General features: G+C 40.2%; 1 protein-coding gene across 1 annotated transcript in view; it reads right to left on the bottom strand.

Moving 5' to 3' along the window:
- The window catches only part of LOC307049308 (uncharacterized protein), a gene marked incomplete at both ends in the record, with an annotated part of 42,213 nt that overhangs the window by 4,022 nt on the left and 24,336 nt on the right, over positions 1-13,855 (bottom strand). The window contains one exon of the mRNA XM_079698778.1: positions 2,013-2,092. Within this exon, the coding sequence (XP_079554904.1) occupies positions 2,013-2,092 (80 nt within the window). The remainder of the gene's footprint in view (positions 1-2,012; positions 2,093-13,855) is intronic.

The following is a 13,855-nucleotide window of genomic DNA, read 5'->3' as shown; positions in this document are numbered from 1 at the left end:
AGCTATGCACTGAGGAAAGATTAAAAACAGGTGCAATTAATGTTATTAATAATGACTGTCCTCATGTTTTGAAACTGAGTATTGCGCCTACTTTCTTTTTTTTAATGATAGAGTAACTTTTTTATTAAATTTATGTATGTATGTATGTATGTATGTATGTATGTATGTATGTATGTATGTATGTATGTATGGCTGCTCTGGGTCTTCGTTGCTGTGCGCGGGCTTTCTCTGGTTGCGGTGAGCGGGGGCTACTCTTCATTGCGGTGCGTGGGCTTCTCATTGCAGTGGCTTCTCTTGTTGCGGAGCACGATCTCTAGGTGCACGGGCTTCAGTAGCTGTGGCTCGCAGGCTCTATAGCGCAGGCTCAGTAGTTGGGGCACACGGGCTTAGTTGCTCCGCGGCATGTGGCATCTTCCCAGACCAGGGATCAAACCAGTGTCCCCTGCATTGGCAGGTGGATTCTTAACCACTGCGCCACGAGGGAAGTCCCTGAGCCTACTTTCTGCATCTCAAAACTTTCCAAAAGTTATCATGCACATTCCTCTTAAAATGGAAATTTAAGTGAGAGATATATTCAAAATAGGTATTTTTTGCTGTTAAAAAAAAGATAAATGTTGAATTCAAACAGCAGGTTTATGTAATGTAACAAAAGGTTTAGAAATTCTATTCAACAAATATTTACTGAAAACCTACTATGGACAATAATGGTGACAGGTGTTACAATTTAAAATACATCAGTTAATAAAAGATTACCTACTTGGCTGTATTTTCATAAGAGCCATATAGCAAATGGAAGTAAAGTTGCAGAGAAGATAACTACATAGAAAACAAGGTTTAATAGGAGACAGGAAAGGTAAGAAGACTAAAAATCCTTGTAAATGCCTTTTTCAATTAATTTTTCCTAAGTGCCTGTGAAAAGAGGTGCTCTGTAGGCCAGAAAATAACTGTATTTTTGATTTACCCTTTTAAGCTTCTTGCTATTTTTAGGTCTAAAGAAAAAGAAAAAAAAATAGGAAAAATGTTTCTTCAATAAATACCTCAACAGATCTTTTTCTTGAATTCTAACTACTGTCCTTCACTTAAAATTTTTTCTATTATCAAAGCCATTTTAAAGACCAAAAGACAATCAGAGATGCCAACAGAATCTCTGGTGATAGGTTTTCCAATAAGTGCTCATTATAGCTATATTTTGGCAAACAAAACCAGCAACTATTAGGTTCATATTGGTTTCTTCAGCATAAACCATAGTGTTGGGCACTCAGTATATGCCCATTAAATCGATACACAAACTTTTTAAAGTTCTCAGTATGAGTGAATCAATTTAAAAAGAGAGGCTTAACTGTCTTTGTAATACACTAGTATGATATGGGGGAGATTAGGGATGGAACAACACTTTGAAGAAGAGGTTTTATGTTGTGAAATGTCATTAAGAACTCCAGAACACTGATATTTTGCTAATGATAGCTCCTTCTCCTAATCCTAAAAGAATAATTAACATTAAGCACAGAAGTTAACAGTAACTACAAATAATTAATAATTTAAATTTTAAATAAATAAATAGCAATATAATTTACATCTAAATTTCTAGAAGAGGGACTTCCTTGGTGGTCCAGTGGTAAAGAATCCACCTTCCAATGCAGCGGACGTGGGTTCAATCCCTGGTCAGGGAAGTAAGATCCCACATGCCGCAGGGCAACTAAGCCCACGCACCTCAACAAGAGAGTCCGCGCGCCACAACTACAGAGCCCACGTGCACTGGAGCCCTCGCGCCACAACTAGAGAGAAAAATCCCAAACACCGCAACTAAAGAGAAGCTCAAATGCCGCAACAAAGAGACCGTGCTCCATAATGAAAGATCCTGCATGCCTCAACGAAGACCTCGTGTGCCGCAATTAAGACCCAACGTAGCCAAAAATATAAGGTAGGTAGGTAGGTAAGTAAGTAAGTAAGTAAATAAATAAATAATTTTATTTATTTCTAGAAGAACCCAGAAGAAAGAGAAGTATGCTTACCTGTGAGGGTCTTTTGAACTTGGTATAATGTATACACATTCCCTCTTGGTCAAAGTGCTTTCTATCCAGGATTTCTGGGACTAAAACAGAAAGTTTAAAAAAGATGGTTTATAAATTAACCAACTAATATTACAAGGAAAAATTTAATGATAAATACATTAAAATAATTCAATTTTTAATTCATTAAATATTTACTATATACAACATGCTTACTGACAACAGCACACCTAAAATATTAGAATCATTCCACTTAAGTCCAGTGAGATTGAGATTACTAAATCAACAGCGCTATGCAGATACTGTGGCTTCAAATAACCAGAGAGGAGGGAAATCGAATTTCAGCCAGAAACCTCAAGAGGGGCTGGTATGATCCTGGGAAGTGGATCATTTTAAGGCCAATTAAAAGTGACTGTCAGATTCAACTAAAAATAAAATAAAACCTAGTAATAGCTATACTCTGTTTCTAAGACAAATACCTAAAGCATAGGGCATGGAATGGCTAATGGTACAGGGATAGAAAGAGATATCAAGCAAATTCTAATCAAAAGAAAGACAATACTAAAAAGAAAATAGATGCTAAACATCAATAGGGATAGTGCAGGTTATTACATGATTTCAAATATCTGATTCACCAGACTACTACAACAATCTTAAATATGAATCACCAAATAAAGTAGTCTCAAAATGCATAAAGCAAAAACATCAATACGAGAATAAGACAAATCTAAGATGACAGTGGAAGATTAACACCTTTCCATCAATTACTGTAAACCTGAAATAATTTCAATTTAAAAGTTTTTTTTTAATTACTTTTTATACCACCACTTAAACTTCTGCCTGGATCTCTAGACTCTGTATCCTGCTATTGGTGATTGATTAAAAAGGGATGAGGTGGACTTCCCTGGTGGCTCAGTGGTTAAGAATCCACCTGCCAATGCAGGAGACACGGGTTCGAGCCCTGGTCTGGGAAGATCCCACATGCCGCGGAGCACATAAGCCCATGCACCACAACTGCTGAGCCTGCACTCTAGAGCCTGCGAGTCACAACTACTGAGCCTGCGTGCCACAACTACTGAAGCCCGCGCGCCTAGAGCCCATGCTCTGCAACAAGAGAAGCCACCGCGGGGCTTCCCTGGTGGCGCAGTGGTTGGGGGTCCACCTGCCGATGCAAGTGACGCAGGTTCGTGTCCTGGTCTGGGAGGATCCCCCATGATGCGGAGCGGCTGGGCCCGTGGGCCATGGCCGCTGAGCCTGCGCATCCGGAGCCTGTGCTCCGCAACGGGAGAGGCCACAGTAGTGAGGCCCGCGTACCACAAAAAAAAAAAAAAAAGAGAGAGAGAAGCCACCGCAATGAGAAGCCCGTGCACATCAACAAAGAGTAGCCCCCGCTCATTGCAACTAGAGAAAGCCCGCACGCAGCAATGAAGACCCAAGGCAGCCAAAAATAAAATAAAATAAAATAAATAAATAAATTTATTTTTTTAAAAAAGGGATGAGGCATTACATACTGAGATAGGTGAAACTCCATAAATTCGGACTGAGTAGATTGAAGATCTTGAGCTTTATCCTCCACATAATATATATATTAGACATAGATAAACATTAGATATCTCATATATCTATAGATATTACATATATATTAAATATAGACATTAGCACACTCTCTCTCTCCAAATCTCTCCCCCCCATCCCCCTCTTTCTTACCAGTACAGTACAAAAAGGAAGAGCCTGTATTCCAAAAAGAAACCTCTAGGGAATTCCCTGGGGGTCCATTGGTTAGGATTCCTCTGTGCTTTCACTGAAGGGGGCATGGGTTCGATCCCTGGTTGGGGAACTAAGATCCTGCAAGCCACCACCTTCTTTTTCTAACTAAAGTCTGGTAGTATTCCTTTGAAGAATCTGCTTCCCTACATACCCCTCAGGGGGAGAAGAGAAAAAAAAAAGGAATCTCTCCAGCTTTACTGTACTAGGAATACACCTAGCAAACCCAACCCTGATTCAATCCAATTCCCCACCTATTCCATAACTGCCTATATTAATATGACTACAGAAACAAACAAACAAAACAACACCCTCTGGTTTCACTTTAAAACCCTGACCACAAACCTCAAATGTCCCTTAATGATGCCCAACAGTCACACCATATTTCCCTGGTCCATTTTCTCATTCTTCTGTATGATTTCACACCATCTCCTCCTCTCCTCAAACCTCCAACACTCCTTCACCATACTTACTCTCAACTGATGACCTACTTCCCATTTCACTCAGAAAATTGAGCAGCAAGAAGAGAACTTCTACAAACTTCTACCACATCTGTCCACCAATGAGTATCTATACCCACACATTCTGCCTTCCTTCCTGTGACTGACTGTGTTCCTATTTAAGTCTAATCACTCCTCTTGTGCTCTAGACCCCATACCCTTACTAACTCTCCACCAGTTCTCCTTGATTTTTTCCCCTTCTTTATTAACTTATTCCCATCAGCATGCAACATGCTATTATTCTTCCCATTTTAAACACAACAAACTTTGCATGACTCCACTTGCCCCTCAAGCTAACACATAATGTTTCTGCCTCCATCTACAGTAAAGATCATTGGAAAAAGTGTTTCCCTCTTTTCTTCCCCTCCTATGCTTTCTAAAACCCACTCCAGTCAGACTTGCAAGGCAAGCACTCTCCTAAAATAAGTTTCAACAAGATCACCAACGATTTTCTCTAAATCCAAAGGTCAACTTTCAGGACTCATCTTCATTGATATATCAGCAGCATTTAACAAAATCAATCGTTCTCATCTTAAAACATTTTCATCAGTTAGTTTGATTTTCTTCCCTTCACTGGCCACTCCATTTATATCCTTGTTGATTTCTCCTCTTCTCCTCAATCTTTAGACTTCTTTTTTCCAATTATATTCACTCAGACTTTGGACTTCTTTTTTCCGGTTATATTCACTCAGACTTTGGACTTTTTTTCCAGTTATATTCATTCTCTTAGTGCTCACATCCAGTTTGCCATCAATACACTGGATGACTCTCTAATTTGTATTTCCATGTCAGATCTTTCCCTGAACTCCATGCTCACATATCCAGCTGCCTACTTAACAGCTTCATTTTGATGTCTAACAGGCATCACAAACATTAACATAGCCTAAACTGAGCTCACCTTTCACCCAAACACTATTTCTCATAAAGTCTTCCCCATCTCAGTAAATGGTAACTCTATTCTTCCAGTTGTATTCTTTCTTTTTTTTTTAAAAGCAAAAATCTTTTTTTTTTCTTTTTTTTTGGCTGCGTGGCATGCAGGATCTTAGTTCCCCAACCAGGGATCGAACCTGTGCCCCCTGCAGTGGAAGTGTGGAGTCTTAACCAATGGACTGCCAGGGAAGTCCCTTAAGGCAAAAATTTTAATGTCATCCTTGATTTCCTCTTTTTATGTACTTCATATATAATCCCATGGCAAAACCTGTCAGCTTGCCTTCAAAACATATCCAACCACTTCTCACACCTCCACTGCTACTATTCTGGCCCAAGCCATCATCACCTCTTGCCTGGCTTACTGCAGAAACCACTCATGCCACCCTTGCCAAAAGAAATAAAATAATCTTTTAAAAAATTTTTTATTTTATTTATTTATTTTTAGCCATGCCACACAACATATGGGATCTTAGTTCCCTGACCAGGGATCGAACCCATGGCACCTGCAATGGAAGTGCAGAGTCTTAACCACTGGACCACCAGGGAAGTCCCTAAAGTAATCCTTTTAAAATATGTCATTATGTCACTTCTCTGCTCAAAACTCTCCAATATTTTCACATTTTACTCTAAGAAGTTTTATAAAAGCCAAAGTCCTTACAATAATCTTTAAGGTCCTAGTGCTCTGCAACTCTGCATCCTGACTCATTACTTTCATTCTATCACCTCCTTCAAGTCTTTGAGCAAATGTCACCTTCTCAATGAGACTTACACTATTTAGGAATGCAATCTCCATCACCCCCTACTCCCTTATGCACCTGTAGAGCAATGGAACCATCCCCAGGATCACATTTAGAGCATTCTCCTGAGAATCAAAAGATCTGGCCATGTCAGTTAGACTGCTGGTATATTATTGCTATCCTGGCCACTTCTCCCACTCCACAACCATAGTACACTGAAGGCAGGCAGAGCATCTGGACCTGAAGACATTTATTCATGTGACTTCTGCTTGTAACTTGAAAAAAATATCATTTGGTAGGCTGCTCTGACACATGATAACGTGAGGTTGAATTTCTACCAAAACCAACTTAACCTAGTGCTTTAAACTCATGAAATTTTCATTAAGCTCCTAATATTAAAAATGCAGGGTTTAGGGGTAGCACTAAAATTATACTGTGATTTATAATTTAAAGGGTTGCTTCCCTCTTCTAGAAAAAATTGGAAATGGTTTTGGGGGGGGGGAAACAGATTAGTGGTTGTACTTGCTGCTATATTTTTACTGGTTGTTAAAGCAAGACACAGATTTGTTTGGAATTTCTCCCTGTGAACTTATTTGCAAACAAATGGCAATGACCACAGCTCAGTCCCATGCTACGGTAATGAAGTCCACCAAAATCAGATTCTAGAACTAGACACTTAACATATGCAAATAACCTACTAAAATAATGGCAATATACATGCATGAGAAGCACTCAGATTACTCCGGTATGAATTATATATATATGTTTTTAACTAAATCATTTGCAGCTCATGAGCATATGCCTAAAGCCTACAATATGAATGAAAGACGAGCAAAAAGTGAACACAACATGAGCAAATTTATTAATTAACAGTGGACCTTTCTAAGGAGTTCTGTCAAAAGACAACTACTTGACAAAAGAGGAAAACGTCTTAGGGAGAACTTGGAAATATATGGGCATAGATAAATGCTATGAAATGCAATCTTGTACAATTCACATCCCTTTTTTTTTTTAAACTTCGTCTTTTTCTTGATAGGAAAACTAGAAAGAATAGAGTAGACTTAACACTGTCAATCAATTTTACCTGATGGAACTTATAAAATACTCCACCCAAAACAGCATATACTGATTTGGGACTTATTTGCAGATAAGATAAAGGACTCAGAAAACTCAACATTAAAAAAAAAAAATCCAGAGCGAGAGCGAGGGCGAGAGCGATAAACAGATACACCAGAAATTCATCTACACGTGGAACAACTCCTACAGAACACCTACTGAACACGGGCAGAAGACCTCAGACCCCCCAAAAGGCAAGAAACTCCCCACGTACCTGGGTAGGGCAAAAGAAAAAAGAATAAACAGAGACAAAAGGATAGGGATGGGACCTTCACCAGTGGGAGCGAGCCGTGAAGGAGGAAACGTTTCCACACACTAGGAAGCCCCTTCGCGACAGAGACTGCGGGTGGCAGAGGCGGAAAGCTTCGGAGTAGCGGAGGAGAGCACAGCAACAGGGGTGCAGAGGGCAAAGCGGAGAGATACCCGCACAGAGGATCCGTGCCAACCGGCACTCACCAGCCCAAGAGGCTTGTCTGCTCGGCCGCCGGGGCGGGCGGGGCTGGGAGCTGAGGCTCGGGCTTCGGTTGGAGCGCAGGGAGAGGACTGGGGTTGGCGGCGTGAACACAGCCTGAAGGGGTTAGTGCACCACGGCTAACCGTGAGGGAGTCCGGGAAAAAGTCTGGACCTGCCGAAGAAGCAAGAGACTTTTTCTTCCCTCTTTGTTTCCTGGTGCGCAAGGAGAGGGGATTAAGAGCGCTGCTTAAAGGAGCTCCAGAGACAGGCACGAGCCGCAGCTAAAAGCGCGAACCCCAGAGATGGGCATGGGACACTGGGGCTGCTGCTGCCGCCGCAAAGAGGCCTGTGTGCGAGCGCAGGTCACTGTCCACGCCCCGTTTCCGGGGAGCCTGTACAGCCCGCCACTGCCGGGGTCCCGGGATCCAGGGAAGGCTTCCCCGGGAGAGCGCATGGCGCGCCTCGGTCTGCTGGCATGGCAACGTCATCCCGGCCTCTGCCGCCGCAGGCTTGCCCTGCACTCCGTACCCCTCCCTCCCCCCCGCCCCCCGCCTGAGTGAGCAAGAGTCCCCAAATCAGCTGCTCCTTTAACCCCGTCCTGTCTGAGCGATGAACAGACGCCCTCCGGCAGTATACACACAGAGACGGGGCCAAATCGAAAGCTGAGACCCGGGAGCTGTGAGAATAAAGAAGAGAAAGGGAAATCGCTCCCAACAGTCTCAGAAGCAGCAGATTAAACCTCCACAATCAACTTGATGTATCCTGCATCTGAGGAATACATGAATAGACAACGAATCATCCCCAATTGAGGGGGTGGACTTGGAGAACAAGATTTATGATTTTTTTCCCCTTTTCCTCTTTTTGTGAGTGTGTATGTGTATGCTTCTGTGTGAGATTTTGTCTGTACAGCTTTGCTTCCACCATTTATCCTAGGGTTCTATCCATCCGTTTTTTAAAAATTTTTCTTAATAATTATTTTTTATTTTAATAACTTTATTTTATCTTTATTTTATTTTACTTTATCTTTTCTTTCTTTCTTTCCTTCCTTCCTTCTCTCCTTTAGACAACGAATCATCCCAAATTGAGGAGGTGGACTTTGAGAGCAAGATTTATGATTTTTTTCCCTTTGCCTCTTTCTGTGAATGTGTATGTGTACACTTCTGTGTGAGACTTTGTCTCTATAGCTTTGCTTCCACTATTTATCCCACGGTTCTATCCGTCCATTCCTAAAAATTTTTTGCAATAATTATTTTTTATTTTAATAACTTTATTATATTTTATCATACTTTATTCTATTTTACTTTATCTTCTTTCTTTTTTCCTCCCTCCCTCCCTCCCTGCTTCCTTCCTTCCTTCCAATTCTTTCTTTCTACTTTTTCTCCCTTTTATTCTGAGCCGTGTGGATGAAAGGCTCTTGGTGCTGCAGCCAGGAGTCAGTGCTGTGCCTCTGAGGTGGGAGAGCCAACTTCAGGACACTGGTCCACAAGAGACCTCCCAGCTCCGCATAACATCAAATGGCAAAAATCTCCCAGAGATCTCCATCTCAATATCAACACCCAGCTTCACTCAATGACCAGCAAGCTACAGTGCTGGACACCCTATGCCAAACAACTAGCAAGACAGGAACACAACCCCATCCATTAGCAGAGAGGCTGCCTAAAATCATAATAAGGTCACAAACACCCCAAAACACACCACCAGACCTGGACCTGACCACCAGAAAGACAAGATCCAGCCTCATCCACCAGAACACAGGCACTAGTCCCCTCCACCAGGAAGCCTACACAACCCACTAAACCAACCTTAGCCACTGGGGACAGACACCAAAAACAACGGAAACTACGAACCTGCAGCCTGCAAAAAGGAGACCCCAAACACAGTAAGATAAGCAAAATGAGAAGACAGAAAAACACACAGCAGGTGAAGGAGCAAGATAAAAACCCACCAGACCTAACAAATGAAGAGGAAATAGGCAGTCTACCTGAAACAGAATTCAGAATAATGATAGTAAAGATGATCCAAAATCTTGGAAACAGAATTGACAAAATGCAAGGAACAATTAACAAGGACCTAGAAGAACTAAAGATGAATCAAGCAACAATGAGCAACACAATAAATGAAATTAAAAATACTCTAGATGGGATCAATAGCAGAATAACTGAGGCAGAAGAATGGATAAGTGACCTGGAAGATAAAATAGTGGAAATAACTGCTGCAGAGCAGAATAAAGAAAAAAGAATGAAAAGAACTGAGGACAGTCTCAGAGACATCTGGGACAACATTAAATGCAACAATATTCGAATTATAGGGGTTCCAGAAGAAGAAGAGAAAAAGGAAGGGACTGAGAAAATACTTGAATAGATTATAGTTGAACACTTCCCTAATATGGGAAACGAAATAGTTAATCAAGTCCAGGAGGCACAGAAAGTCCCATACAGAATAAATACAAGGAGAAATACACCAAGACACATATTAATCAAACTGTCAAAAATTAAACACAAAGAAAACATATTAAAAGCAGCAAGGGAAAAAATACAAATAACACACAAGGGAATCCCCATAAGGTTAACAGCTGATCTTTCAGCAGAAACCCTACAAGCCAGAAGGGATTGGCAGGACATGTTTAAAGTGATGAAGGAGAAAAACCTGCAACCAAAATTACTTTACCCAGCAAGGATCTCATTCAGATTTTATGGAGAAATTAAAACCTTTACAGACAAGCAAAAGCTGAGAGAGTTCAGCACCACCAAACCAGCTTTACAACAAATGCTAAAGGAACTTCTCTAGGCAAGAAACACAACAGAAGGAAAAGACCTACAATAACGAACCCAAAACAACTGAGAAAATGGGAATAGGAACATACATATCGATAATTACCTTAAATGGAAATGGACTAAATGCTCCCACCAAAAGACACAGATTGGCTGAATGGATACAAAAACAAGACCCATATATATGCTGTCTACAAGAGACCCATTTCAGACCTAGAGACACATACAGACTGAAAGTAAGGGGATGGAAAAAGATATTCCATGCAAATGGAAATCAAAAGCAAGCTGGAGTAGCAATTCTCATATCAGACAAAATAGACTTTAAAATAAAGACTATTAGAAGAGACAAAGAAGGACACTACATAATGATCAAGGGATCGATCCAAGAAGAAGATATAACAATTGTAAATATTTATGCACCCAACATAGGAGCACCTCAATACATAAGGCAAATACTAACAGCCATAAAAGGGGAAATTGACAGTAACACATTCATAGTATGGGACTTCAAACCCCACTTTCACCAATGGACAAATCATCCAAAATGAAAATAAATAAGAAAACACAAGCTTTAAATGATACATTAAACAAGATGGACTTAATTGATATTTATAGGACATTCCATCCAAAAACAACAGAATACACATTTTTCTCAAGTGCTCATGGAACATGCTCCAGGATAGATCATATCTTGGGTCACAAATCAAGCCTTTGTAAATTTAAGAAAATTGAAATTGTATCAAGTATCTTTTCCAACCACAACGCTATGAGACTAGATATCAATTACAGGAAAAGATCTGTAAAAAATACAAACACATACAAAATGTAAACAATACACTACTTAATAACGAAGTGATCACTGAAGAAATCAGAGAGGAAATAAAAAAAATACCTAGAAACAAATGACAATGGAGACACAACGACCCAAAACCTATGGGATGCAGCAAAAGCAGTTCTAAGAGGGAAGTTTATAGCAATACAATCCCACCTTAAGAAATAAGAAACATCTCGAGTAAACAACCTGACCTTGCACCTAAAGCAATTAGAGAAAGAACAAAAAACTCCCAAAGTTATCAGAAGGAAAGAAATCATAAAAATCAGATCAGAAATAAATGAAAAAGAAATGAAGGAAACGATAGCAAAGATCAATAAAACTAACAGCTGGTTCTTTGAGAAGATAAACAAAATTGATAAAGCATTAGCCAGACTCATCAAGAAAAAAAGGGAGAAGACTCAAATCAATAGAATTAGAAATGAAAAAGGAGAAGTAACAACTGACACTGCAGAAATACAAAAGATCATGAGAGATTACTACAAGCAACTCTATGCCAATAAAATGGACAACCTGGAAGAAATGGACAAATTCTTAGAAATGCACAACCTGCCAAGACTGAACCAGGAAGAAATAGAAAATATGAATAGACCAATCACAAGCACTGAAATTGAAACTGTGATTTAAAATCTTCCAACAAACAAAAGCCCAGGACCAGATGGCTTCACAGGCGAATTCTATCAAACATTTAGAGAGGGCTTCCCTGGTGGCGCAGTGGTTGAGAGTCCGCCTGCCGATGCAGTGGATGCGGGTTCGTGCCCCGGTCCGGGAAGATCCCACATGCCGCGGAGCGGCTGGGCCTGTGAGCCATGGCTGCTGAGCCTGCGCGTCCAGAGCCTGTGCTCCGCAACGGGAGAGGCCACAGCAGTGAGAGGCCCGCGTACCAAAAAAAAAAAAAAAAGAAAACATTTAGAGAAGAGCTAACACCTATCCTTCTCAAACTCTTCCAAAATATAGCAGAGGGAGGAACACTCCCAAACTCATTCTACGAGGCCACCATCACCTTGATACCAAAACCAGACAAGGATGTCACAAAGAAAGAAAACTACAGGCCAATATCACTGATGAACATAGATGCAAAAATCCTCAACAAAATACTAGCAAACAGAATCCAACAACACATTAAAAGGATCATACACCATGATCAAGTGGGGTTTATTCCAGGACTGCAAGGATTCTTCAATATATGCAAATCAATCAACGTGATACACCATAACAACAAATTGAGAAAAACTATACGATCATCTCAATAGATGCAGAGAAAGCTTTCGACAAAATTCAACACGCATTTATGGTAAAAACCCTGCAGAAAGAAGGCATAGAGGGAACTTTCCTCAACAAAATAAAGGCCATATATGACAAACCCACAGCCAACATCGTCCTCAATGGGGAAAAACTGAAACCATTTCCACTAAGATCAGGAACAAGACAAGGCTGCCCACTCTCACCACTATTATTCAACATAGTTTTGGAAGTTTTAGCCACAGCAATCAGAGAAGAAAAGGAAATAAAAGGAATCCAAATCGGAAAAGAAGAATTAAAGCTGTCACTGTTTGCAGATGACATGATACTATACATAGAGAATCCTAAAGATGCTACCAGAAAACTACTAGAGCTAATCAATGAATTTGGTAAAGTAGCAGGATACAAAATTAATGCACAGAAATCTCTGGCATTCCTGTACTCTAATGATGAAAAATCTGAAAGTGAAATCAAGAAAACACTCCCATTTACCACTGCAACAAAAAGAATAAAATATCTAGGAATCAACCTACCTAAGGAGACAAAAGACCTGTATGCAGAAAATTATAAGACACTGATGAAAGAAATTAAAGATGATACAAATAGATGGAGAGATATACCATGTTCCTGGATTGAAGAATCAACATTGTGAAAATGACTCTACTACCCAAAGCAATCTACAGATTCAATGCAATCCCTATCAAACTACCATTGGCATTTTTCACAGAACTAGAACAAAAAAATTTCACAATTTGTATGGAAACACAAAAGACCCCGAATAGCCAAAGCAATCTTGAGAACGAAAAACGGAGCTGGAGGAATCAGGCTCCCTGACTATACTACAAAGCTACAGTAATCAAGACAGCATGGTACTGGCACAAAAACAGAAAGATCAACGGAACAGGATAGAAAGCCCAGAGATAAACCCACGCACATATGGTCAACTTATCTTTGATAAAGGAGGCAGGAATATACAGTGGAGAAAGGACAGCCTCTTCAATAAGTGGTGCTGGGAAAACTGGACAGGGACATGTAAAAGTATGAGATTAGATCACTCCCTAACACCATACACAAAAATAAGCTCAAAATGGATTAAAGACCTAAATGTAAGGCCAGAAATTATCAAACTCTTAGAGGAAAACATAGGCAGAACACTCTATGACATAAATCACAGCAAGATCCTTTTTGACCCACCTCCTAGAGAAATGGAAATAAAAACAAAAATAAACAAACGGGACCTAATGAAACTTCAAACCTTTTGCACAGCAAAGGAAACAATAAACAAGACCAAAAGACAACCCTCAGAATGGGAGAAAATATTTTCAAATGAAGCAACTGACAAAGGATTAATCTCCAAAATTTATAAGCAGCTCATGCAGCTCAATAGCAAAAAAACAAACAACCGAATCCAAAAACGAGCAGAAGACCTAAATAGACATTTCTCCAAAGAAGATATACAGACTGCCAACAAACACATGAAAGAATGCTCAACATCATTAAT

The sequence above is a fragment of the Hyperoodon ampullatus genome (genome assembly GCF_949752795.1).
Source record: "Hyperoodon ampullatus genome assembly, chromosome: 3".
Classification (NCBI taxonomy): Eukaryota; Metazoa; Chordata; class Mammalia; order Artiodactyla; family Ziphiidae; genus Hyperoodon; species Hyperoodon ampullatus.
This window is presented reverse-complemented; position numbering and strand designations above follow the sequence as displayed.